Source organism: Anser cygnoides, chromosome 24, assembly GCF_040182565.1.
Source record: "Anser cygnoides isolate HZ-2024a breed goose chromosome 24, Taihu_goose_T2T_genome, whole genome shotgun sequence".
Classification (NCBI taxonomy): domain Eukaryota; kingdom Metazoa; phylum Chordata; class Aves; order Anseriformes; family Anatidae; genus Anser; species Anser cygnoides.
This window is the reverse complement of record NC_089896.1, coordinates 1,087,969-1,115,415: the sequence shown is the minus strand read 5'-3', so window position 1 is coordinate 1,115,415 and position 27,447 is coordinate 1,087,969. Positions and strand designations below refer to the sequence as shown.

Genomic DNA, 27,447 nt, shown 5'->3' with positions numbered 1-27,447 from the left:
TCGGAGCAGTGGTCCAGGTGGCCTGGCCCACCCCTTGGTCTGCCAGGTGCTGCCCTCCCCACACAGCCCACGGAGAAACCTTCTGGAAATCCACCTGAGGGGAGGGCAGGAGGATGGGCGCCGGGTTTTGGAGGGGACCTCTCCCTCAGCAGCAATGTTCTGCTTCGGGCCTCTGAGAACCCCTTAAATGGGTTTTAGCTTCTCCAGCCTGCTTGGATGAGTGGCGGGGAGCCCCTCGGGTGGCTGAGTCCTGCTTCTGGGGACAGCTGAGGGGTCTGGCAGCAAAGACCCATCCCTGGACTGAGCCGCGTTGCCCCAAGACCCTAAATCACTGCCTAAAGCAGGAGGTGCAGCTGCTTGGGAAGTTTCGGGAATTTTTCCTGGGGCAGGAAATGAATTCAACCACCAAAGGGGAAGTTCCTGCCCAAACAGCCCAGGCAACTGCACAGAAGGGGATTTCTGGGGCTGCGCCCAGGGAACACCCCGCGGGGCAGCGGGTGCAGGGCGTGCGCATCCCCATGCCCTGGGCAGGGCAGGGCTGGCCATGACGCTGCAGCTGGCCACCAGCCTCAGAAAATATTGGCAAATTCAGTAAATGGATCTATTTACAGGCTGCCAAGGAGTATCTCCAGAGGCTTCGGCCAGCGAGGACTGCCTGGACCCCCCCACAGCCCAGCGGGGGGACAAGCCCTGCTTCCGCAGACATCGCGGCTTCTCTGTGGGTGTCCCCAGGTCCCTCCAGTCCAGCACAGTCCCCGCCATCCCAGCCCAGGCACACTAAGCGCTGAAGCCAGCAGCCCAGCCTTGTAATATTTAAAACAATTTTATTCATGAAAATATGCTGTACAATGCACTATACACAGTTCTTTACATTGCCACATACACAAACTCTAATAGCACAACCAAGAAAGTTACCATTGCCTATGATAGATGCGTGGTGAGAGATGACGCCTGTCAGAGACCCTCCCCCCCAGTCTGTACAGTTATAAATACGAGGGAAAGGACGGACCGAAGCCGCCGTATGAAGCAAACCAGTGGGCCCCCCCCCAGCGTCCCCTCGACGCCGGCTCCTGGCTCCGGGCAGGGCTGGGGCTCGGTGGGTGCAGGGCTGGGAGCAGCGGGTGCTCCCTGCCCCATGGGCTGTCCTGTGGGGCAGGGACGGGGCTTGGGGGACAGGAGGGGCTGCGGGCAGGGGGGTTGCTGCAGCCGGGCGAGGTGGGAGGCGATGGGCTGGTGCCCGGGGAGCTGTTGGTGGAGGTTCCAGAGCGAAACCCGGCCCCGATTTCCATCCGGCAGCAGTGCAGGCAGCGGGGTGCTGGGAGCATCCAGGCTCACCAGGGCTCTGCCAGCCCCACGGGCATCACCAGCTCCCCCCACGCCGTGGTCCAAGCACCCAGGTCCAGCCCATCCCCGTCCCCTCCACCCAGAGCCCCCCAGCTCCTGCCCACCCCTCCCCGGGGTGCTTTCTGGGGGGGCCCACGCCCCGCTGCCTGCTGTCCCTCGCACCGCACCGCACGACGACTGTACACACGACGCTTACCAACATGACTCCACCGCACACACGACAACCCCACGGTCACGAACCACAAAGACAGCTTCGCAATGGGACCTGCCCCGGGGGTGCACGCCCGGGGCCACCGCGCCGCGGGGCAGGGGGAGGCGAGCGGGGCTGGGGCTGGGGGCTCTTCTCTTTCTGCTGGTGTGGACGGGGGTCCCTGGGCACGGGCATCCCCGTCTGCAAACGCCTGCGTGCCGGGTGCTGGTGAGCTGCTGGGTGTGCCCATCATGCAGACACCCCCCCCCATTTCTCCCCTGCTTGGGGGGCACACGGGACAGGACCCCCGCTCTCTCCCGTGGCAGCCCCAGTGCCTTCCCTGCCTCTCCTCACCAGCTCCTTCACACCCCCATGCAGAGCTGGGGGGGCCGGGTACTAAATAGCCATTTGCAATCGCAATCGGTTTCCGATGATTTAAATACGCCTGAAACAAGAGGTGGTGTATAAAATGAATGATCCTGACCCAAAGAATAATTCTTTTTAAAAAAGCATTCAAGAAAGATTATATATAATAGAATATATTAAATTCTGTACATGATCAAATAATGTAAACATAATTAATTAACCTGTAAGAATGTCTTTAGAGACTATGCCTGCTGTGTGCCCGGGGCGGAGGTGAGCGGTGGCACGTGGGGCTCCCCTGGCACGCTCTGCCACAGACCCGGGGCCAGGAGAGGCGCAGGGGGTGCCCACCCACGGGTCCCCCTGCCCCAGCTCCAAGCACCCATGCTGTCCCTGTGGCTCAGTGGGACCCAGCACTGGCACCACGGTGGGAAGGGAAGAGCCGGGCTGGGAAAACACGCTGGTTTCGCACAGCTGCCCTCGCTGCTTCCCAGGGGCAGGGCGTACAAGAGAGCCTGCAATGCCCAGGAGGAAGACAGATTCCCATGGGCCACAGCAGCGGCTCCCACTGCCCCCTCCTCCCAGCCCCTCCATCTTCTCTGGACTGTGCTCCTGCCTGGCTGCCCTGCTCCAGAAACCCCCCTGTGCCCGGGCTCAGCAGGGCAGGATGCAGCGGTCCAAGGGCTCAGCCCTGCTCCATTTGAATTGTGGTCCCAGTCCCCACCGAGCACCAGCCCCTGGCAGACTGGTGCACCGGGGCTGACCTCTTGCTGACTCCTCCGGCCCCTCTGCCCAGACCAGCTCTCCACCGTCTAGTTCCTGGGGACAGGAGCTCCTCCTGAAGCCAGTAACAACCCCAGGAGCTCCTGTCCCAGCCGTGAGCCCCATGGCACCTCCCTGAGCTCTGCCCATGGGGCCAGCAGCGTGGGTCACACTGGCCTGGGAACCTGGGGAGGGGAGGGCAGGGTGGGCACTGCTTTCCCCCTCTCACACACAGACAGAAACACAGCCAGCGTGACCCACACCACAGCCCCCCAACTTCTGCCCATAGCCCTGGCATCCAACACCACAGCCGAGCCAAGACAGGACGTGCGATGGGCACAGCCCCCGCTGAGCACGCGCTGCCCCCGGCCTCTCTCCTCTCCCTAAGCTCGACCCTTCCTTCCAATGCAATAACTCAATGGCAAAAGAGTGCACGAAATCAAATAAATACGCCCCCCCCCTCCCCGACCCTGTGACTCCCCCTGGCCTGCGCCGGCACAGGGCACGCGGCTAGCAGCACATCCTCTGGCACGGCCACCACGGCACAGCCCACACCAGTGACCGCAGTCCTGCAGCACAACCACGGCATTGCAGCACGACCGTGGCATTGCAGCATGATCGTGGCACTGCAGCACCACCACAGCACTGCAGCATGACCACAGAGCTGCAGCACAACCGTGGCACTGCAGTGTGACCGTGGCAATGCAGCACGGCCATGGCACTGCAGCACAACCACGGCATCACAGCGTGACCATGGCGTTGCAGCATGACCGCGGCACTGCTGTGTAACTGTGGCACTACAGCATGACCTCTGGCTTGCACAGTGCACATGTGCTGCTGCAGCTTGCACGCCCTTCCCTCCATCACCAACCCTTCGTGTTGCTTGGTAGACAAACCTGCCAGAAGCGCAGCAGCGGAGGGGGCCTGGGCACGCGGGTTGCACTCAGGTCCCCAGAAGGGTTTGGGGAGTGATGAGCTCCCCGGCCTGGGGCAGGCTCCCTTCTCCTGACACTTCAACTTGGAGGACTCGCTTCCTAAGGTGGCTCTGAGAAAAGGGTCCCCTTCTGGAACATGACGCGCACGGAGCAGGTCCCTGCACCACCAGCTGTCCCTGCTCCACCACCCAGCCCCAGGACCTCCGGCACAGGGCCGAGCCAAGCCGGCACCGGCGTTCGGACCCCCTGGAGAGGGCTTCCCCCCCTGCTCCCCTGCCCGCCCTGGGACCACCTGGCTCCACCACTCCTGCCTGCCCCGTGTCCCCTGGCGCCGCCGTGCCCATCTGGGGCCGGACCCTGCCCCATCTCAACGTTTGACCCTAGGGTTTGTGTTTCATCGCGAGTTTGACCCGATGGCTCTAGCCCATCTGAACAAATAAAGGCAGAAGAGAAAGGAAAAAAAAAAAGTTTGTCTCGGCGTTCCCCTCGCGACGTCTCGGTGGCGGGCGCCTGGGCGGGCGTCACCCAGGCACCCAGCTCTGGTTCGTGGGCTGCGGGCCCCCAGGCAGCGCGGGCACGTTGAGCGCGTTCTGCGGCGGAAGCGCCGAGTCGAAGTTGAAGTCCATCTCGTCGCTGTCCATGAAGTCATTCAGGATGATGGACTCCACGTCACACTCCAGGCTCCCGTTGAACATGTCCAGGTCCAGGTCTGCTGGGAACCTGTCTTGGCCCAACACGGGGGGGTGGACGGCCCCCGGGTAGGGGCCTTGCAGCGAATCCAGCAAGCTCATGTGTGCCCCTTGGTTAGTAGCGTAGGAATGCAGGTGCCCGTGGTGCGGCATGGCCGTCATGCTGCACGTGTCACTGGGCAGGCTCATAAGGCTGACAGGATTGGCTAAGGCACTGGTGTTGACCGCAGGGTGGTGGCTGGCTGGTGACGGGTGGTACAAAGCGCTGCTCTTCATGAGCGAGGCCGAGTGGGCCGGGTAGGAGGACAAGCCCTGCTCCCCGCCGCCGCACAGCAGCGGGGTCTGTCTGTGGCCACGGGCCGGCACCATGGGGCCGGCCTGCGGCAGGGGCAGGTCCCCCGGGACCATGCTCTCCTTGTGCGCGTAGGAGATGGAGGAGAGCAGGTCCTGCAGCGAGGCGTTCCTGTAGGAGCTGACCGGCGAGAAGGTGGCCTGCTTGTTCTCCTGGATGGTCTGCATGGGCAGGCGGCGCATGAGGCTCATGGCCGGCTGGCTGTAGATGGTCCCGCAGTACGTGTTGGTGGCGGCCCCCATGCTGGAGCACTTGGAGTTGAAGGTGAAGCTGGAGCTCCGCTGCCGCAGGGCGGCTGGGGGCAGCTGCTGCGAAGGGCTCATGCTGTAGCCGTCCTGCAGGTCCTCCAGCAAGCTCTCCCCGAGGCTCTCGTTCAGGCTGATGGTGCCGGTCAGGTCGGTCAGCCGGGGCAGCTCCACGGAGCAGCGGGCGCTCAGGGAAGGAGACATGGTGCTGGAGGGGCTGGGGTACATCAGCGGGGAGGACGGCGTGCCATCGTCCTCCTCCAGCTCGTCGGGCTCGTGGTTGGACATGATGGGCGAGAGGCGCCCGCTCAGCGTGCTGGCCGAGGAGTTGGCCCGTGTCCTGAAGTCCGCCCAGGCGTCGTACTCGTCGCTGGCGTGGGACGCGGGGCTCTCCAACCACTTGGCCTGCTGGGAGGACGGGCTGTCCTCCCCGCGCTCCTGCGTCACCTGCAGCTGCTTCTTCTTGCTGGCCTTCCCCTTGATGCGCAGGAACTTGCTGTTGTTGTCCATCGAGACCGCCCGCCGCCGGGGCGTCTTCCCCGTCTTGCCGCCCTCGGGGTTCAGCATCCACCAGGAGCTCTTGCCCGTGCCCTCGTTCTGCACGCGGATGAAGCGGGTGTGCAGGGAGAGGTTGTGCCGGATGGAGTTCTGCGGGGACAAGAAGCAGAGGGGGTGGTCAGACGTGGCTGGGGGCAAGGGCAGCTGGGGGGGGGGGAACGTGGGCTCCATCCCCTGGGTCTGTCTGGGCCGGAGGGGCAGAGGCAGCTGCAGCAGGGGCAGATTCAGGTCCCGCACCGCACCGAAGCCAGCGAGGTCTGCACGGGGGTCCCACTCTTCTCCATCCCTCCCATCCCCACCGCCCACATGCCCAGCAGAGCTCAGCAGCACCCCCAGCCCACGGGGAGCAGCAGCAGCAGCCGCCTGCTGTCCCCACCACCACGCACCCTGCACCCTCGCCAGCTCCATCGGCAGAGGGACACCCTCCACCTGCAAATCTTTGGCTGCCAGCCCCCTGCACCCTGCCCAAGGCCGCTCCCGGCAGTGAGAGGCACTGGTGCTACAGCACGGGGGCTCTGCAAGCCCAGCTTCATCCCCCCGGGGCTGGCAGGGAGCGCTGTCCCCGGGCACGCTCTGCCCGCGTCTGCACCACGCGGGGTGACGGGTCGGGTGGTCCTGGGGAGCTGCCTTCCTAGTGCCGGGCAGGGGAGGAGAGGGGCCAAGGACACGTGCTGATCTTTGCAGCCCCCAGGGAGCCACTGCAGCTCCCTGCTTTCCCCAGGAGGACGGAGGGATGCGGAGGGGGAAGGAACCAAGGTGCTGGGGAGAAAGTTTGGTGCCGTCGCCGGCGTACAGTGGAATACTAATGAAGAGGCGAGTGAGCTCCAGCCTCATCTATCATATTATGTAATGGCTTACTTCTCTGCACTTCATTTATTTGGAGATTGCTCCCAGGCTGGCTCCTCGCCAGCAGCCACCAAATCCAAGTCTACAGAAATCAATCTCGCGCTGACTGATTAAGCCGTGTTTAGAACTAATTGCTCCTTCGTGTGTGGGGAGAATAAATTACGGGCTTTAATTTCACATCTTTAAAATGCAACTGCAGGTATGGGCTAGCCATTAACCCCTTCCTGCATGGCCCCACGCACAGCTGGGGAGGGGGCAGGCGGTGGCTGGGACAGCTCGGGGACAGGCTGGGAGCGGCGGTGTCTGCCTGTACCACCCACCAGCACCTCCAGCTGCAGCAAAGCGAGCGTAGCAGGGAGAGTCCCCCCCCTGCCCCCCCTGCCCCTCCCTGGGGACACCTGATGGCCCAAGCCCCCCTCCGTGTAACCGCACCGCAGTGCAAACTGCAGGGGAACGAAGCGGAGCACGTGGCTGTCACCAGGTTTGCAGAGCCAGCAGCCAGCTCTGCCCCGCGGTGCCACCTCGCACTCAGGTGTGGACACCCAGGGATAGGGACACCCGAGGACATGGACACTCGGGGATGGGGACATGGGAGCAGGACCGGCTGGGTGCTCCCAGGGGTCCCAGCACGGCCCCGCTCCCGCCCTGCCAGGCAGGTGATGCAGCAGCCCTCGGCTGGGGGCAGCTGCCCTGCACAGAGCAGGGACAGGGGCCAATTTCTGGGGTCCTTGCCTTCACCTCAGCTGGCTACGGGGGACAGTCAGCGCGGGGCCAGCCTCCTCCCCAGCTCCTGCCTGCCTCCCGCTCTCAGCTCGGGGCAGGACCCCCGGGGCACCTGCACCACCCGTGCCCAGGCTGGCATCAGGCAGGGACCCGGCTGGACGGAGGAGGCTGGCGTGGGGAGAGGAGGCGAGGCTGCTGCCTCTTCTGCAGCAGAGCTTCATTAAGAGCCAAAAGACAGCAGCAATTAAGCGCGAGGCGCGGCGAGTCCGGCTCTCTCCTCATTAGCACCCCGACGCACCGGGCCCTGGGTGCAGGGCGCAGGGCAGGGGCAGGCAGGAGCTGATTAGCAGCGGCGGGCGGGGAGCGGCTGTACCCACGGGCAGGGAGCTGCTGTACCCACCCCACTGCCCCCGCCACCCCACTGCCACCTATGGCACCCAGCCCCGGGCCTGATCGCCTGCCCCAAAACATGGGGCTCAGCAGGGCAGGGATGTGCAGGGGACATCGCAGCCTGCAGGGCCGGCAGCCTTCATGCCAGTACCTGCCTGGGGCGTACTGGAGCTCTGGCAGGTTTTGGCAGGGTGCAGGGGTGCATGCAAAGGCCGATGCCAATCGCAGGGACCCCACTGTGCCTCCCGCACCGCTCTGCCCTGCTTTGTCCTGCAGTCCTGTATCACCTCTCTGTCCAGCCTGCGCCCCCTCCCTCTCCCCACGTGTGCCCACCACACCCCAGACCATCCAGCACCTCATGCCCCTCGCCAAGGCTCAGCATCCTGTCCCCCAACAGCCCCACGGTGGAGGGCAGGGACCCCCCATCTCCAAAGCTCCTCCACAGCATGCCAGGGCTCCCCCCGGCCACAGCAGCCCACCACCATCTCGGGCAGCAGCCTGGAGGAGCAGGAGGTGCCCTGGGCCGTGCACCTCGCTGCCCAAACGCTGCAGGCAGCCCCCCAAGCCCTGTGCACCCCGGGGGGGCGATGCCGGAGGCTTCCCCAGCGCCGCAGAGCCCCGAGCCCGGCTGCTCCCTGCGCCCTGGTCCGGGGCGGGGGGGGGGGGGCTCCCTTGGAGCACCCTCGCCCCCTTCGCCGCCGAGCCTCATTGTCAGGGGAACAGGCAGTGTGAAATCGGTCTGATTAGCAATTAGTCCCATTGTAAAAGGATTAGCCGGACCCCATTGTTTGGATGAGTGACTCGACTGGCAATTTGCATCTGGCAGCGCCGGGAGCGTTTTCCCCCCGCGTCCTTTTGACCGGCCGGGGGCTGCCTGCGGGGGGCCGTGCCCGGCACAACCCGGGGGGCTGGGGGCGACCTGGGCGGGACTCCCCTTGCAAGGGCCCCCAGCACCCAGCTGCTCCCCACACCCCTGTGCCTGCCCTGCATCCCCTCCAGCCTCGGGGTCTGCAGGCTTTGGGGTGCGGGGGGGGGTGGGAGGCTGACATCCCATAGGGGTGCACGGGGCACGGCACGAGTGCAACCCAAGCGAGAGCAGGAGTGCACAAGGCCCAGCTGGGCACAGGGCAGGCACCGCCAGGCAGCGCCCATAGTGCCGAGGGTGCCACCCCGTGCCCCCATCCCCTGCCCCGCGGTGAGCCGCTGGAAGCCAGTGATCGGCACCTGGGAAACCCAGCGGAGACATCGGCTGCATTGCGGCACCCCGAGCCATGCCACGGCCGTGCCAAGCCCCTGGGAAGAGCCGGATCCGACGTCATTTGGGGTGCCCACCCTGCAGGGCCCCAACTCGCTGACCCCCTGCTTCCCCCCCGTCATGCCCACCCTGCCCATCCCTGCCTCGACCCGCCCGCAGCACACAGATTTTGGGTGCTTTCCCTGACGGAGAGCTGGGCAGCGGGCATCCAACGGACCCCTCTGGAGCCACCTGCGAGTTTCTCTGTGCCAAGAGCTTGGGCAAACTGGGGCTCATCTGCAACATGCTCACGTGCCGTGTCCCTGCCACGTTCCCTGTTCCTGCATGCTGTTCCCAGCACCGTCCCTTGGCCTGCCACCCTTCCATCCATCACCTGGGGACGTTCTGAGCAAAACCTCAAAAGCCCAACACCACAAAAACCCCAAATCCAGCCCCTGTCCTGCATGTCCTGCACCCTCCTGTGGCCCCACACGCTGACCACATCTGCCCTGGCTGCAGCTGCAGCCCACTAATGAGCCCGGTGCCTGGCGGGGCCCCACACGCAGGCTGACGGGAGGAAGCAGTGTAGGGCCACTAACGAGCACTCTGCCGCCCGCTCTCCGGCAGCATGAGTGTGGCTCTGGGGGTTAATTGATGCTTATTTACTCCTCACACACAAAAATTGCCAGTATTGGAGGAAATATTTGCGGGGGCAGAGGCTGCCGACAGCCTTGATGGTGCCCTGTCCCGGGGGGATGCCATGCAGGGGTGACAGAGAGGCTGGAGGTGGCACAGGGCGCTCGCTGCCAGGTGACAGCAGCACAAGACATCGTCCTCACGCGGGTGACAGCACAGCCCACACGCACCAGCACCGAGACGCCGTTATCCCCAGGGCAGCCACCAACCTCCTGCCACCGTCCCCTGGGGACAGCCAAGCCCCACTGCCTGCCGCCAACGTCACCGTGCCCCCCGCTGTCCCAGCGTGGGCACAGCCCCTGCGCTCAGCCCACCAGCCCTGGCACCGCCGCAGCGCATCCCGCGCGCGGCCCACGCCTGCCTGGCGAGCAGATGGCAGCGGCACGGTGTGGCAGCGCCGCGTGCCAGGGGGTGGCAGCGCCCCTGGTGCCCGCGGCACCTCCCGCCACCGAGCACTGCCAGGTGCCGGCAGGGAGCGGGGACGCCACCCCTGTCACCGCCGGTGGTGGCTCTGCGGCACCACGGCTGGGGGAACCCAAACTTTGCCTCCTGCCCAAGCTGCCAGCGGCACCGGCGGCAGGAGGGAGGCAGGAGCGGGGCGAGGTGAGGCAGAGAACGGAGCAGCTGGGGTGGGGATGCTCACGGGGGGCTCGTGCCCCCGGTGCCACCCCAACCAACTCCTTGCAGGAGGCAGGGAGCCCAGTGGAGGCTTGCCCTCACCAGCCTGGACAGAGGCACTGCTCCCTTCTTCCATAATGAATTTTCCAGCGTCTGCCCCATTCTCCCAGTGTCCACCTGCTGGGAGCTGGCAGCCCTCCAGCCGGTGGGACGCAGCACGGCTGCATGTGCCCCATGCTGCCCCATAGCTGCTGGCGCTACTGCCCCATAGCACCCCCTGCCACCTGCCCCATAGCCACACAGCCAGCCCCCGATGCTGCCCCACAGCACCTCAAGCTGTGCCCCACAGCTGTCTCTGCAGCACCCTACAGCCACCCCCCGCAATGCCCCACAACACCCCCATGGGGACCCAGCGCCCTCCCCAGCCCGTCCTCCCGAGCACCGCTCCTGCAGCCGGGCAGGGCAGGGGGGCCCAGGGGGGGCCAGGCGCCCCCGGGAAGGGCACTGGGGGGGCAGAGCGAGGCCGCCAGCCTCCCCGGGGAGCCCCACACCGTGCGGGAGCAGCCGCCCACCACGGGGGTCTCGCCGGCGGCTGCCGAGCAGAGGCGAGCGAATTCGGGTCAGCGCACCGGCTGAGCAGAGCCGGGCTGACTGCTGCTAATTGAGCCAGGCGCCCATTAGAGGCGTGATGGGCCGCGGCCGTCCCGAGCCCTCCGTCGCAGGTGGCTGGCACGCGAGGAGGCCGGCGGCAGCCTGGAGGCTGGCGGCGCGGCCGGTGCTGGGCCTCGCCTGCCTCCTGTGTTACGGGCAGCGTGAGGCTGTCAGACAAAGCCCTGCCAGCATCTCGTTAGGGGCCGCTAATCACCCCTGGGGGGGGCAGAGGGGCAGCTGGGGCTCGGGGAGGCCCCATGCAGGTGGGGCAGAGCTGGGCCAGGCCCGGCAGGGATCAGGTGCCGGGGGCCTGGCCCTGCCCAGCCCCACAGATCGGTGCTGCCGTGGGGCAAAGGCTGGCTCCGGGCCTGCCCCATGCTTTGGGGTACAGGAGAGGGGCTGGGAGCCTGGGCACATCCCACACACCTCATGCTGGGGTCACGGCGTGCCCCACACCGACCTCGCTGTTTCCCGGTGGACACCGGCACCGCTCCCCCTGCCAGGCCCCGCCAGCCCCACCCCAAGCCCCCAAAGCCAGGAGGAGGCCCGCTGCTCCCCCTGCCCCCCGTGTTGATCTCAGAGCGGGCCCTGCCCCACCTCTGCCCCACAGCCGTGGGTCTGAGCCCCAGCCCGGCCCCGCCATGCCCGCGGAGCTGGGCGCTCCCCCTCGCTGCCCCTGTGGGCCTGGCGGCAGGGCCTGAGCATCGCGGCTGGCACTGTGCCTCCCTCCCCTCGTGGCCACGAGCAGCCCCAGCTATTTTCAAACCATCAGGAAAAGGCACTGACACAAACCCAGCCACGGCCCCCGCCTGCCCCCCATTGCCCCCCGTGCCCAGCGTTTGCCCCACAGCCCCCAGCAGCAGCCTCCATGCGCTGCAGCCTCCACGCAGTGCGGGGACAAGCTGGGACCCCCAGGTGGGGGCCAGAGCCCCCAGGTGGGTGCCGAACCCCCGGACAAACGGCACACGGCCGCTCGGTTCGGCGCTCCCCACACACCGGGGCTGCCCGTAGGGGACATGGGGGCGGCAGGGGGCAGGTCGGCCTCTGCCAGCCTCATCCTCGGGAGGCTCCTCGTGGCGGCAGCGGTGGCAGCAGGGGAGGCAGGCGCGGGGCGGCCGCGCATCCCTCTCCCGGCCCTGGTTACCGCCGCTGCCAAACAGCTGGTTGCTACGAGTTGTGCAGTGGGAGTGTGTCCGTCGCCATGGCAGCCGATTTATTTTATTTTAGCCAGCTGCCGTCGCTCCGTGCCCCCTCCAAAAAGCATCCTCCCCATGCCCCCGCCTCGTCCCCAGCGCTGAGAGCCCCCCACGGTGGGACAGCCTCTCCCCGCTGCCCCTGGGGGCACAAGCACAGCACCAGCGTCCTCCCCGGTCAGGGACGAGGCTCAGGGGACGAGGCCAGGTGCATGGGGACAGCACCAGGTGATGCTGGAGGCAGCACCCGGGTGCCCGAACGTGGGATGGGGGTGCCTGGGGATGGGTGCGGGAATGCCCTGGGGCTGGCGGCGCTGCCCAGGAGCTGCACGGGGCTGGGACAGGGAGGACCCAGCCTCAGCCAAAGCAGACACGAAGGAGGCTGAGCCCACGCTGGCTGCCACCCAAAGGGTCCAAGCAAGGAGGTGGCCCCCTCCCCCCGGGCAGCTCCCGCAGCCCACCCCAGGGTGTGCTCCACTCCTCCTTTGGCTAGCGCCTGGGGCTTCTCCCGGAACAGACCCAAAACCCACCAGGGCCTCCCCAGGGCCACCTCCTCCTCCAGCCACAGCCTCTCCCAGGTGCACTGAGGTCAGAAGGGGCCAAAATAGTCCCCATGCTGCTGGGACCATCCCCACACTGCCGGGCTCTGCTGGGGTGCACGCTGCGGGAGCGACCTGCGCCGCTGCCATCCTGCGCTGCTGCGCTGCCTCCGATCCCCGAGCACCTCGGGGCCGCCCCACTTGCTCCCCAAGGGCTCGTTAGATCACCGCAGGACAGACTTGGATAACGAACATGGCACTCGCCTCCCAGGGCGGCTGGCACAGGGCTGGGTCCCCCAGGTGGGTCGCTGAGCCCCGGCTGTGGGTCCGTGCCCGCAGGATACGGCCCGGTGCCAGCCTCCAGCCCCACCAGTTCCACGTCCCTGCCCCATAGCGCAGAGCCAAGGGAGGGAAGGGGGGCAGGCAGGGTGCTGGGAGGGGGCTGTGGGGCAGACGAGCCCCAGCCGTGTGCTGGTGCTGCCTGCCCCTGCCAGACGCTGCGACCTGGTGGCAGTGCCCAGCCCATGCCAGAGCCCGCTGCTCGCCCCTGCTTCTGATGTGCCCCCGTCCCACGGTGATGCCGTGGGGTGGGCAGCAGCAGCAGGGGTGGCTGCAGGTGATGGGGTGGGCACGGGGTCAGGCCACGCTTCCTTTGCAGCCCCCTGGCAGCTCTGCCCAGCCAGCCCCACATGCAGCACCGAGCCAGCCCCGGAGCAAACCACGTCCTCCCCCGGCGCCCCACAAATTCCACGCGCTGGGAAATCCCACCAGCACCGCTCCCCAAGGGACCCAACACACAGAGCCGTGCTTTCACCCCGCAACAAGACTCCCCAGAGCTGGAGAAGCCCCGGTGCCTCCCTCCGGGGTCCCAAGGGCGCCGGCACCACCAGGGATGCCGTGCACGGCGCCTGCCTCCCGCTGGAGGCAGCGAGGCTCCCAGCCCTCAGGGGCTGCTGCGTCCCTGCCAGCGCCCCAGCCCCAGCCTGCCCGGACCCCTCCACTGCTCCACACCGGCTGGGACGCCTTGGAAAGACCCTCTCCACCATCAGCCACTTATCCAGTAATACTCTAATTACACCCCAGAGTTGGCCACCAAAATAGCTGCAGTAAATCACACGGAGCTGCCATGTAATTTTTGCATGAAATTACAGTATTTTTTCCCCTGGGTTCAATTTCCTCCACACCAAGTTCTTACCGCAGCCAAATAATTAAAGCAGCCACGCTCCCTTTTCCTCGGGTACCGTTTCAACTCCCCGCTGGCTGCCCCCCCAGCCAGGTACCAGGGCACAGCTGGCTGGGGACGGAGCTGCAAAACCCCACAAAAAAAAACATTTTGGGGGTTCTCCCAAGGGAACCACGGGACCCAGCCATGCGGTGTTCCTGCTTTCTGGGCTGTGATCTACTCTGGAGCTGGACTGTGCCCAAAAGCGGCCCAGGAAGCTGGGCACGGGGCCATGCACCGGGGCACAGAAGTCCCTGAGGACCCACAGGAGGGAGCCTGCCCTGCTCTGGATCTGCCCGGCCTCACCATGGCCCCTTGGCCCCCTGGGACCCCCATGGTGGGGATGCTCAGAGCAGCAGCAAGTCCTTGCTCCTGTGGAACCAAACCCTCCTTCTTCTCCTCCATCAAAATGTCCTCCTGCTCCATCCCTGATGTCCTCCCTGCACCGTTCCCAACGTCCTGCTCCGACCCCGATGTCCTCCTTGCTCCATCCCAAATACCCTGCTCCATCCCCAATGTCTTCCTGCACCATCCCTGATGTCCTGCTCCTGGAGGCGAGGGGATGGTTTGGCCATGCCGGCAGGGATTGCCAGCAAGCTAGGAGCACTGGGAGCACTGGGAGCACTGGGATCACCATCACCGTCAGCCTGCGGCAGGCAGGGACCAGGCGGGTGGCTGGGGCCGCGGGGACATCGCTGCCTTGTATCCCTCCTGGTGAAGCACGTTCTGTGCCCCAGCTTTATTCTGGTAAAACTGACCTGGTTGTTGAAGAGCTCAGAGCAGGTACCTGTGCAAGTCTGAGCCCCACAGGTGGGCAGGGGAGGGCTGGGGATGCCGAGCCTTTGGGCTAGAGGAGAGAACATTTGGCACGGGGCCTGGCTGCACGGCGCAGAGATGCGAAATGCTGCAAGAGGTCCCTATTTGACAAATGTCTGTGTAAAATCATGCGCAGCTCCCAGCCAGTGGCGATGCCGGGTCCCCCTGCTCTGTCCCCACCGCCCCCCTCCTGTCCCCGCTCCCTGCCCGGCTCCGCCTGCTGCACGTCGCAGCCCCGGCACCCTGCGGGCTGGCTGCGGCCCCAGCCGGTGACAGGGCTCCAGAAAAGAGCGGCGGAAAAGCTGGAGGCAAAATGTCTCCGGCAGCCCCGCTGCAGCCGGCACCCCCAGCACGGCCCCATCTGCCCCGTTTCCCCCCCACCTGCACCGGCCTGCCCCCACATCAGCCCTGCCAGCCAGCCCCACGCCCACACCGGCGCACGCAGCACCGCAGATACCCACCACCAAAAAAAAATCCCAAACTGACGTCCCCCCAAGCCCCCCCAGCTCCCTTTTTCCCATCGCTACCCCCGGTGCATGGGATGTGGGGGGCACAAAGTCCCGTGCCACCCGACAGAGCCCACCCGGGACGGGCAGAACGGGGGAGGCAAAGCCTGCACGGGTGAGCTGTCGCCGAGCGCGGTGCCGCAGGGACCCGAAGGACATCGAGCGTCTCCTAGCCGCACGCAGCCCCTGCTGGGAGAGGGGGCGACACCAGGGGGGGTACCAGAGCCCCCGTGCTGCAGGCATCCTGCCGGGCCAAGACAGGCGACACGCTCGGCGGGTCAATGTCACCTCGGCGGGTCAAGGCCACCACGGGACCACGGGGCGCTGGGGACGCTGCGGCCCCGCCAGCCCTGGGGAGGAGGGAGGCCACCCCCGGTGCCGGGGGTGTCACCGGCTGGCAGCGGGACGTCACCGCGTCACCCCACGCACGTGTGCCCCTGGTGAGACCCCTGCGTGGCACACACACACACACACACACACACCCCCCACCATGCAGCCCCTCCCCACCCGGCCCCCCCCTCGCCCACGTGCGCGTGCACAGGCGCGCAGCCGGCGGTGCGGTGCGGTGACTCAGCTGCCCCGCCGGCAGCAGCTTGCCTCGCACCTGCTAATTGCGGCCCCCCCGCCGCCCCCGCAGCTCCTCGCGCCGGGGTCTCGCCAGCCCGCGCTTACTCACGGGGGGGGGGGGCCTCCCCCGTGCACATCAGCCGCCGAGCCTGGGGTGGGCGGGGGGCTCACGGCCCTCCCCCCCCCCCGTGCTCCCATGAGAGCGGGGACCAGCGACATTTATTGTGCAGGTGCTCCACATAAGGGGGGGGGGGCAGCACCACAGGCTCCAGTTTCCTCCCAGTCCAACCAGCCTGGGGCTCTGGGTGGGGGTTGCCACTGGGGCTGGAGCTGCACCAGTGCCCTCCCTGAGGCCGCTGCTCCGCACCTGGCTGCAAGCAGGCGCACGCCGGTGATCACAAAAGGGAATTGCCATTGACCCAGACCCTTTTTTTCAGCCTCTTCTGGCTTTTCACCATTTAGGAACACCGACCCCACAAGCCCAGCGGCGATGGGATGGGACACGGGATAGGGCACGGGGTGGGCACCACGTCCCTGAGCCGCCTCTCCCCTTCCACCTCCAAGCCGCCGGGCTCCCGAGCACGAGGCAGAGCCGCTGCCGGGCCACGTGCCTCGTCTTCCCCCGCGGGTCCCGAAAACACAACCCCGGGGCCCGCCAGCCTGTCCCCACCACGTGGCCGCGGCCACCCACGGCCCCCGCGGGCACAGCCCGGGCACGGCCCTCGCCCCTCGGCCCTCGCCCCGCTTTGGGGCGGCCGCGCCGGGTGCTCCCCGCGCCCGGCCGGCTGCGGATGCTGGGTTACCCGGGCAACGGCTGATGACATCGCGGGATGCAGGGGAACTCTGCTCGAGGTGCTCGGGATGCCATCGCTGTTGCCAGGGAAACGGCGGGGCCGGCGACATCCCGCGGGTACCTGAGGGTGGCAGGGGGGGGTCCCCCTGCACGAAGCCCCCCCCAGCACCAGCGCATCCCGCAGCGCCCGGCCGGGGGCTTCGCTCCCCCCTCAGCACCCCCGGACTGATCCCAGCCACTGCTTTTCCCTCCCAGGGCTCAGAAGTGCCAGGAACACCCCGAGATTTCCCCAGATGCCCCAAACTTTCCCAGCTGTAAACCCCAGCTGCATGTCCCCGGTGGGGATGCGCCACCCCCCCCAAGGCAGGGTGTCACCCCCCAGGTGCTACAGGGTGACAAGAAATGCACGGGGAAGTCTCTGGGGTGCACTCGCTGCCACACAGGGACGAAGCAGAACAGAGGGGGCAGGGGAAGAGGTGTGCACGGCCCCTGCTCCCCCAGCGGAGCCCCCCAAATTCCCCTCCGGGGTGAACCAGCGACATCAGCAGCGCGAGCAGGATGCGGACACACCTGGGCAGGCGGCAGCGTCCCCGCGGGATGCTGCAGAGCAACAGGAGCACAACAATCCCCTTCCTGCCGCCCCCGCGGGAGCTCGGCAGCGCTACCTGCCACGGCAAGAATTGCATCAGCCGGAGCCCGCCCGAGCCGCTGGCCCTGCCCCAGCCCCACGGGGCCGCCCCGAGCCCCGCCGTGGGTGCTGCAGTGGGGCCAGGTCCCCCCTCGCCCAGGGCACCTGGAGGAGCCAGCGCCCTCGGGGCTGTTCCCGGTGCAGACGGGGCTCTGCGGAGCACAATACCCCAAAAACCTGCCCGGCCTCTGCTTGGCACAGCCCGCCTGCGAACCAGCACCAGGGGTGACAAAACGCCGGGCAAAGGGACGGGAGGAACCAGAACGGGGCCACGAGGGGCAAGCAGGCCCCAGCGTGCAGGGAGAGGCAGAACCATGTGGGTTTCAGCTCCATCCGGCCCTCGTGGTCGCTAATTTTGGTGTTAGGGTTCTGCCTGGCGGGGCGGGAGTGGGGCGAGCACTGCAATAGGGCTTGGGGGGGAGTTGTGGGGCCTGGGCTGGAGCTGGGGGGTGCAGGCTGGGGGCTGGAGAGGGGAGGGCAGTGAGGAGGAGGAAGATGAGGCTGGGATAAGGGGGGAAGCCCTGGGAACCCCCCCAGCACTGCGGGGAGGCAGCTGCCACCAGGGCGATGCCACCCGCTTTCTCCTGCCCGGCGCACACCAGGGGTTGGCCGGGGGGACACACAGGGACCCCGACCCCCGGGGGCTGGGGGGGAGCCCGGTGACATCCGTGCGTCTCCCGGGGGACCTGGCAGCCCTTCAGTCGGGCTCCATCCCCGCGGGGGCCCCCACCCGCTCCCACGCGCTGCCGGCCTCCCGGCTGCGTGACACCGAGCTCTAATTGAATTAGACGCTGCTGCCTGGGCAGAGCAGCCTGCAAACCATCCTCGAATTCCTGGGCACGGCGCCCGCTCGCTGTCTGCGAGCCGCCCCCCCCCTCCTCCCCCTGCAGTGACCCAGAAGCGAGGAGCCTGCGGCCCCCCAGCGCGGGCGGGAGAAGGGGTCCGGCCGGCCTCAGGGGGGGTCGTTAAGCAGACAATTAGCGTGGTCGGAGGGTGCAGCACCCGCGGCCCTGCCGGGGTCAGATGTGCGGGGCTGGCCGGCGAGGCAGCGCGTCCCCGCGCCAGCTTCCTCCGCTACAGAATGTACCGAGGGCTGCGGCGGCCCCAGCCAGGGACACGATGTGCTCCCCGCTCCCGGCCCTGTTTTTCCTGGCCGGCCTCCTGCTCCGCTGCCGGCGGGGCGGCCAAGCGCCGGGGCTCAATGCGGCCTTTGTTCGCTCCGCCGTCGCCTCCTTTCACACCTCCGGCCCCCCGCCGCCTGCCCCCCGCCACCATCCCCGGCCGCTCCGTCCCTTTTCCGAGGCTCGGGGCGGAGGTGCCGCCGCCGGGGACGCTCGGCAGCTCCGAAACCGCGGGCAGCACCGCGCCGTGCCGGAGCCCAGCGGCTGCAGCCCCAGAGGGCCCCTGCTCCTGCCCACGGCCCCGTCCTGCTCCAGGCCCCCTGGGTCCATCCAAAAGTCGCCCGCCCGCAGCGGGGCCCGGCGGGAGGCCGGGTGCACCCCGCAAGCCCCCAGACCCACGGAGGTGCGAGGCGAGGTCGTGCCCAGCAGCTGGCGCAGCTCCACGCTCTCTGCACACTTCCTAAAGTCAAATCAAAGCGTGGCCCCAAACCACCCACATCCCACCTAACCCCGCAGGGGCCGCCTCCTCTCTGCCCTTTGCCACTTTTCTCTCTTTTTTTTTTTCTTTTTTTTTTTTTTTTTCTCAAATGGGCCAAATTTGACCCAAATTTCCTTTTCCTATTCGGAAAAGGCTCCGCACCAGCAAAGGGTCCCCAGCTGGCTCAAAACCCAGCTCCACGCCCCCATCCCCGTGTCTGCCAGCTGGGCACAGTGAGGCCGGGCACAAGCCCCGTGGGATAAAGCCCAAACACGGGGGCACAGCTGCCCCACGGGCCCTGCCGGGGGGTGCAGAGGTGGTGACAAAGAGGTGCAAGGGCACGCTCGGCTCACATCACAGCAAAACCTCCGTGGGTCTGGCACTGAGCATCCTCACCGAGCCTCGCAGTGGGGCAGACAGCCTGGAGGCATCCCTCCTGCCCCCCGAAGCCCCTCTCTCCCCATTTTGCTGCTGCCGCCCCCCTGGCGGGGGGGGCTTTCCTGCAGCCGTCTGGCAGCTAAGCCCCTGTCGCCACGGGGGCATTAGCAGCAGCGCTGCAGGGAGCTCCCCGGGGAGGAGTAAGTGGATCAAAGGGTTTTAGCAGCAGACGGCTCCCAGACAGATCTGGATTGTCTTCAAGGCGGCCACTTGCGGCTACAAATGCACTTTCTGCCTGCAGCTCCCGAGCCAAAAGTTTCACACCGGCTTTATTTCATTTAACCCCTGGCGGCTCCCAGCCTCACAGATGCTCGTGCCAGGAGCCCCCCCCAGCCCCGCAGCCAAAACTCGGCCCCAGCCTCCCCCCAGGGTAAACCTGGCCCTGCAGGGGCGGCTCAGGGCACTCAGCGCTTGTGCCAAGACCCCCAAAGCGCCCAGTCCCTGTGCCGGTCACCAGCACCGTGCCAAGAAGGAAGGTAGGGGAGGGGACAACCACGGGGACCTCTCCGGGATGGAGACAGCCTGGGGACATCGTCCCCACCTCACCGCCCTTCACAGCACCCCCCGGCCCCAGCCGGCGCTTGCCAGGCGGCGTGGGGGGAGCTGGGGCAGGGAGAGGCTTTGTTGGGAACGGCCATGAATTATTCAGAGCGCACCATAATTACAGCAGCCCCCTGGTCCTGCTCGCTCGGGCAGGCAGGAGCAGGATTCGTGCCGCGGGGAGGGCAGGGGGCAGGGGACAGCACCCGGGGCCCGAGGCCATCGCTGCCCCTCACCTCCCCATGGCAGCAGCAGCACCCCGTGCTTCCCAGCCCTGCACCCCACGTTGCTTGGTGCCGCACCCCAAACCTCCCCGTGCCGCACCCCAGGCTTCCCACGGTGCGACCCACGCCAGCTGGTGCAGGACCCACATCTCCCCAAACCCCCAAACCCAGAGCCGCATCCCCCTGCCCTGCACCCTGCACTGGGGGTGCCCAAATCCAGTCCCCCCTTCCTCTGAGAAGCCACAAGCAGAAGTGGGACCAGGGCCAGGCCACGTGCTGGGACACAGCCAGGACCGCACTGCGCACCCTGGGGACTCCCACATGCCTCTGTCCTCAGCCCCCCACCGCTGCCATCCCCCCCATGGCCCCACAGCCAGCACAGGGCCCCGGGCAGCAGCTGCCCCACGCAGCCACTGCTCGATGGCGGGCTCGGACTCCATCGCAGAGCGAAAACAAGAGCGGGGCAGCCATGAAATAACGCAGGGGTGGTGAGCAGAGCCCAACGCCAGCATCCCCACGCTGCCTGGCTGAGAGAGCGGGGAGGACGCCTGAGGACACGGCGCCTGCATCGGGGCTGCATTGGCACAGGGCGGGGGATGCCCCTGCACGTGGGGTGACGGCAGCCTGGCCCCGTGGGGCTCGCCCCCCTCCGGGCAGCGCCGCAGGAGGGCTGGGGGCTGCCCCCGCCGCGGGTCAGGGAGGGCGCATGGCGGGGCTGGGTTCGCCCCGAGCAGCCCCGGCTCTGACGCACCCGTCTGGCATCTTCTCATTACACTGAGGGCTTCTGTTCTGCTGCCCGCATTTGCCACAGCGGTGGAAAAACTCTTCTGCAGGCCTGGCAGCGCGCCGTGGGAGCGCGGGGTGAGCGGGAGCGGCAGCAGCATCCCCACGGCACGGGGCTCCCCATGGTCTCCAAACATGTCGCGCACGCGGGGGCTGTGGGCAGGGGTGTTGGGGACCCTGTCACACCCTGGGGGTGGCACCGCACCCCCAGGCCCCTGGGCATGGTCCGGGCCAGGAGCGATGGGGCGCGGGATCCGGCAGGCGCGGGGGGACAGGAGCTCGCCCCCAGCTGATGCACCCTGCAGTGATCCTGTGCAACCACAGCGTCCCAGGCACGTCCTGAGGTCCCCACTGTCCCCTTCAGCACCCCCTGCACTGGGAGAACAGGGCCCAGGGCAGGCAGGAGCAAGGAGCAGATGGTGGGAGACGAGCTGCAGGTGTGGGGTGTGCTGGGTGGGGGTAGGAGAGTGGTGGGGTGCGGGTACGGGGTGCCCAGTGAGCACAGGTGGGTTTCTCGGTGTGTGGGGTTAGGGAGTAGGGTGTACTGGGGGGTTCGAGGTACGGGTTGCACAAGGGGCGTGGGTACAGGCTTGCAAGGGGCAACGTCTGGTTGTGGGGCTGGGCAGGTGGGGTGCAGAGTGTGGGGTGCAGGGTTCTGGGTGCTGGGTTTGGGGTACAGGGTGCAGGATGCAAGATGAAGGGTGCAGGACAGGGCTGCACGGTGCAAGATGAAGCATGCAGGGTGCACGGAGCAGGGCTCGGGGTGCAGGGAGTGGGACTGCAGCTGCAGCCTCTGAGGTGCAGCATGTGGGGTTTGGGGCGCAGAGTGTGGGACACAGGATAAAGCACGCGGGGTGCACAGTCTGGGGCACAGAGCTCCGGTGCCACTTCACAGCCCTGAGGGCTCAGCTTCCCCGCCGTGCTGCTACAGCACCCGCCGCCCGTCGGCACCGCGGCAAAAAGCATCGGACGGGGCTGCTGCCGCGCTTCTCCCGTTCCTCTTAAAAGTCTGCAGCGGGCAGCCGGCCACCGCCGTCCCCGTGCCCCCCCGTGCCCCTCGGAACCGGCCGAGCCCCCCTGCGCCGCCCGTGCCCAGGTCAACGCGGACGGGTCAGGCTCAGCCGTGATGTGTGCGTGTCCACGGCCCGGCATCCCACAAGAAACCTAACCGATGGGACCTGCAATTAATACCTGCAACATAATAGAGCTGATTACAATAATTGGCGTGATAATTGCGTTACACCTAGGGAAGGGTGTAAGCAGAAAGCCCTACAGAAGAGACTCTTTGTCTTTGCTTTTTTTTTTTTGTTTTCTCTCCAGCTCGCAGGTAATAGCCAGGAATGGGCAAACCCTCTTTTAATGGACTCTTAATAATGCTGTAATTTCCCTTTGCAGGGAAAGTTTTCCAAACAGTCAAAGATTCAAAACAAAGCAATGATTGTTCCTATTAGCATTAAATTCTACTCTGGGAGAGAGAATAAATCAAGCAAGGGGATTCAATTCAAAACAGAACTATAAAAAATCCAATAATGATTTTTTAATATTAATAAGAAAAATATATTGTTATGCACCCTTAGCATTTAAACTTCTAATCCAATCAGCGCAAAGTGCAGAGATAAATCATGGCAGCGGAGGAGAAGGGAACAACCATCAAGCAGGCAGCAATAAAACGCTGTCTTACATCCCTGGGACAGACATAGGTTTGACAGACTCAGAAGAAAAAAAAAAAACATCCAAATTTATGAGCCTGTCGCTGCTCGAGCCTGTTAATTCCCTGCCTGCTTCTCCGCACACGCCCTGCACCTGGGGCCGGAGCGCGGCGCTGGCAGCCGGGGACGCGGCACCAAAAGCACCCGGACCCGAGAGCAGCTGGGCGGCCCCGCACCGGGGATGCTCGAGGCCTCGCCGGTGCAGCGGCGGCGGATGCTGGATGCAGCTGATGGTCCCCGCACAGCCCCGATCTGCACACGTGGACGCATGGAAGCGCACAACCCCCCATGGGGCTGGCCGTGCGCTGAGCCAGGACATGTCCTGTCCGGGTCACAGCCCAGGAGCAGCCCCGGTGCCATCCTGCTTGAACTTATTACCAACAGCACGCGGCTCCCCGCCGACGCACCGAGCAATTCCCCCTGATTTATCGGCCCCGGCAGCCGGAGCACAGCCACGTGGGCCAGCACCGAGCCCCGGCGAGCGGCAGAACTCCGTGCAGCATGCGGGAAACGCCGGATTTTGGCATTCCCGGCCCAGCAGGTCCCAGCTCCCCCTGGGTCCCCTCGGACCGTGCTCTGCCAAAAACCCAAAAGCAGCCACGTCCGGCAGCCGCGATCCCGGCCACGCGACGGCCGAGGACAAAAGGATCTCAGAGCCGCAGGGAGCTCCGGGACAGCTCGCGAACTGCTGACAGCATGAAGCGGGGTGAGGAGAGAGCGAGGGCGTTCGGGGACAGACGGACAGACAGGCTGCTCCCGCTCGCGAGCACCCCGAGCTTCCATTCGCGCCGGCTCCTTGTGGCTGAGCCCCTGGCAGGGGAGGCTGAAGGGAGGCGAAGCGCTAATTGCAGCTCTCGTCTCGCTGGTACCCCGGGGGGGGTTTCCGCTCTGCTTTCCGATGCTCCGGTCAGGGGCTCGGGGAGCAGGCGCCAGCCTCGTCCCCGCGCTCCCTGCCCTGCCGCCAGTGACAGCTCGGCTCCCCAGCAGAGGAGCAGCCCCCTCGGCACTTTGTGACACATTTTAAGGTGAAATAATAATAAAAAAAAATCTGAATTAAAAATCCCAGTGCCTGTTTTTCGTGCTGCCCCACCACCAATGAGTTTCCAGCACCGCAGCGCGCGGACCCCGCTGCGAACCAACTCGCGGCACCAGGCGCATGGGGCTCGGCGGCCGGCCCCGAAGCTCAGCCTCCACCACGAGGACACGCCACGAGCCTGGGGGCACCCCACAGATGGGGACGGTCACCGGCATCCCTGCACCACCCTGACGGCCTGGGGGTCCCCAGGGCGGCACCGCTGGGTGCTCCCCTGCACCCGGGGCCGCAGCCGCCTCCTCTGCTCGCAGGGCTGGAGCCAGGTTCCGGGGGCACGGCAGAGGCTGCCCTGGGGGGGCGCAGGGGGGGCCCGGCCATGCTCCAGGACAGGGCCACGCTCTCCAGGAGCCCCCAGCCAGGGGGCAGCGGTGAGGGGTGGGCGAGCTGGGGGTGGGGACACGGTGGGGCTGAACTTTTGAACCAGCAGGCTGGAGATCAGTGCATTACCTTAACGCGAGTTAAAAATAACCGTCTCGTCTCTTGAAATGAGCCTGTCTGCAATTACAGCTTGGCATGTCTGCTCCGGAGCGTCCCCGGGCTGGCACCGCGCCAGGTGGCAGGCGGCTTCGAACAACCCTCGCCTTTCTTTTCTTTCTTTCCCCCCCATTTTTTTCTTCCCAGCAAACCAAAGGTGGCTTCTCGGCTCCCAGCTCAGCTCCCAGCGCCTGCCGAGGCGCAGCCGTGACTTCAGAGAGCAGCCCGGCCTCCGCCACCCGGCAGCGAGGCCCCGACCCCTCCCTGTCCCCCGGGGACACGGGGACGCTCCCGACAACCCCAAATCCCAGGGGGCCGGGCTCCGGGGGTGCCCTCCCAGTCCTTCCCCGCGCTGCCCTTGCACGCACGACGCGTGCCCGACTGCAACGTGCAGGCGTGCACGCACATGGGAGCGCACGTGGCGAGCCCTGCGCACGTGCACACGCGTGGCCGGGGGACAGCGGGGCTGCATGTGCACCACATGTGCACACACGCGGGTGTGCAAGGGACGGCGTGCAAGCTGAGCCGCCGCGTGCGTGCTCAAGCACGTGCAGATGCAGCGGGCTCCCCGCAGAATCGCTCACTGTGCCCTGGCCATGCTGGAGCCCAGGCAGCAAAACCAAGCACCCGTCCTGCACCACCGCGCGTGTCCCCACTGCCAGCACCCCTGGGACACCTCCCCTGTCCCACAGCCCCGGGAGCTGCTGCGCCCCTCACACAGCGGGAACAAAGCGCTGGAGGTGGGGGAGACTCTGGAAAAAGCCACCCCTACAGACCCCACTGCTCAGCCCCACTGTGGCCACCCCAAGGGCCCAGACACCCCGGGCCAGACCACAGCTGGGGGCAGCTTGGGACACCCTGGGGCTGGGCAGGGAAGGGACCAGCCCGCTCCGGGGGTCCCCACCCGGCACCCACGCCGCCGCCGCGCCCCCTCCCAGCGCCGGCCGCCTCCGCCCCCCCGGCGGGTGAAAGCAATCTTTGTGCCGTGCTTTCAGTTCTCCTTGCTGGCGGGCGGCCAAGGCAGCACATAATAATGAACAGATGCTGTCCAAAATGAGCTTCAGCGGCAGACAGGCAAGCCTCTCCGAGTGTCCTTCCGTAACCCAAAGTGCCTTTCACCTCGGCACTAATCAGGCACCTTCAGCAGGAGAGCAGAGCTGGCGCGCAGCGTCTGGCTAATTAAAAGTAATGCAGGCGGGGAGACCCCGGCAGAGCCGCGCCTGGCTCCCGAGCATCCCCGCGGCCACGTGTGAGCCAAGGGAGGCAGAGGGACCGGGGGATGACAGCGGGGATGGAGAGGTCAGCGTGGGGCTGGGGGTGCCCCCACGGGTGGCAATAGGTGCGACGCAGAGCCCTCCAGCCAAAAACTGCACCAAGGGATCGGGGCCAGCGTGCGAGGCCTGCCCCTGCCTCCACACACGGTAGGGAAGAGGCTGCCACGGAAATCCCCTGGGTTTTTAGCAAAGCGTCCAAAGCAAAGCTCCTGGTGGCAGCACCCTGCCCAGGCCCCCCCCCGGCCGAGGAGCTCCCGCGCCTCCAGCCCGCTCCGCTGGGGCACGGCGTCCACACAAAATATTTACGAGGCCTTTTAAGTACAAAAGCCAAGCACCAGGAAATTCGTTTCCCAGCCCAGGAATCTGGCACTCACGTCACGGCACCGGGCTGCGGACGGCGAGCGGGAGGGAGGGACGCACGCACGGACACACACGTGGGGACGGACGGATGGACAGACAGACAGAGAGCGGGCGCCGGGCTGCAAGCGCTCGTCTACTCCACAGGATCTTAACTGTAGTTTATATTCCAGCGGTTATTAAAAATAAGGAGGGGGGGGGGAAGCTAAGAGCGGAGCAAGCTGTTCATTTGGAGCCTTTCCCTTGGGTTTAATAAAGCCCCACTCACTGCTGTAGTATCATTTTTATGCTATCATAAAGCCGGACCATTTAGCAGGTTTGTGTTACTTCAGCAGTTAGCGCTGCATGAAAAGCGATTCCAGAAGAGAGGGGGGAAAAAAATTACAAAAAAAAAATAAGAAAGGGAAGGAAGATGAAAATCTCCAGAACGAGATAAAAGAGCAAGGTGCGAAGGAGGAGCGGATCCTGGGGGATCCCTCGTGGCCATGCCCCCGGCACGCACCGTGGTGCACGGGAGCGCGTCACCGTGGCTCGGGGCTGAGTGAGCCGCCGAGCTGGGGACAGGGACAGGCAAGGAGCCCCCGCTGCATCCCTGGGATGCCCAAAGGGTTTGGGGTCCCCCGTGTGTCAGGGGGAGCCTGGCCCTGTCCCCACTGTGGGGGCTACAAGGGAGCTATGTGCGCTATGGAGAGGAAGGGACCAGGAGCCGAGCCCCCTGCGCGCCCTGACCCCACAGCACAGGGCCCCTGCGCCATCCTCGCACCCAAACGCCTTTTCTACTCCTTTTTCTCCCCATTTCATTCCCATTGCGCCCCACGATGGGGACAGCAGCACTGGGGGTCTCTGCAGAGGCCCCGTGCTCCCCCAGGCCACCGGGACCCCGTGTCCCCATGCCCCTGCCCGCCGTCACGCTGCAGCCCCGGCGCCGTACGGGAGGAGGAGGTGGAGGGGAGGGCTGGGAAATTAAGGTTTGCAGCGCTGTCAGAGCCGCATCAAACAGGCATCCACCAGCTGATTGCTTGATTGTTATATTTTGGATGTCAAACCGGAGCGAGCAGAACCTTTAAAATGCATCCGTGCCGCTGCCTTTTTGACGGAGGGTGTTGGTTTCCCATTAACAAGTGGAAAGCGTGAGCTGGAGCAGAAAACTTCAAGCGCTTTGGAATTGATAAAATAACAACTCCCTAATTAAGCAGAACTGTCAGTCACGGGCGCCTGCTGCCCTGCATCGGGAAGCAGCAGCAGCAGCTCCCGGCGCACGTGCCCGCGGCACCAGCCCAGCCGCTGCGGCACCCGGAGCCCTGGGATCCTCCACGGGGCCGGAGCACCCCTGCCCCATCGGGCCCTGGTCCCGCTGCTGAGCACGGCCAAGCGTTTAGGTGCTGTGCCTCGGTTTACCTTGCTGTAAAACCCCAAAACACGACCTGCGCTGGCATCCTTCCCCTCCGAGGTACGGAACCAGCCTGGGGGAGTGCGGCCCCCATGGACACCTCTGCTGGGTGCGGATGCAGCATCCCCGTGGCCGGCTGGGTGTGGGATGGAGTCCTGGTGGCAGAGCCCAACCCAAGACCCCGCAGGGAAGCCAAGCCCTCGGCCTGGCTCTCCGACCTCCGCGATCTGCTCTCCCCAGCATGGGGAGGCTGCGAAGGAGCTAATTAAAGAAGCAGCCCATTACCCGAGACCCCCCTCTGATGCCACTGTGCTCGGTAATGAAACGCTTTAAATCTGCGATGCTTCTCCCAGGCCTGGGGCAGGAGGGACGTGGCATCTCCAGGGGCTCTTTAATAAGCTTTGAGCAGCTCGTTACTACAAAATTGACTGCCCGGCGCTGCAGGTGCTCCCGCGGCTTCACCGAGCTGCCAGCCTGCCCTGGGCAGGGCACAGCCAGCAGGGACACGGGTGCTTAACCCCCGGCACAGCGGTGTCCAAGGCAGTGACAACCAAGTGAGGGGGTCCCTGCAGACTGCTCCAGTGCCAGGACGAGGAAGGCAGCACCACAGAGCAGCGGGGGACAGCGGCAGAGGCACCACAGAGCC

General features: G+C 66.1%; 1 protein-coding gene across 1 annotated transcript in view; it reads right to left on the bottom strand.

Moving 5' to 3' along the window:
* Positions 1 to 804: 804 nt before the first annotated feature.
* FOXO6 (forkhead box O6) overlaps positions 805 to 27,447 on the bottom strand; it is a 29,376-nt gene continuing 2,733 nt past the window's right edge. The window contains exon 2 of the mRNA XM_066982510.1: positions 805 to 5,528. Coding sequence (XP_066838611.1) covers positions 4,116 to 5,528 — 1,413 coding nt within the window. The 3' untranslated portion in view covers positions 805 to 4,115. The remainder of the gene's footprint in view (positions 5,529 to 27,447) is intronic.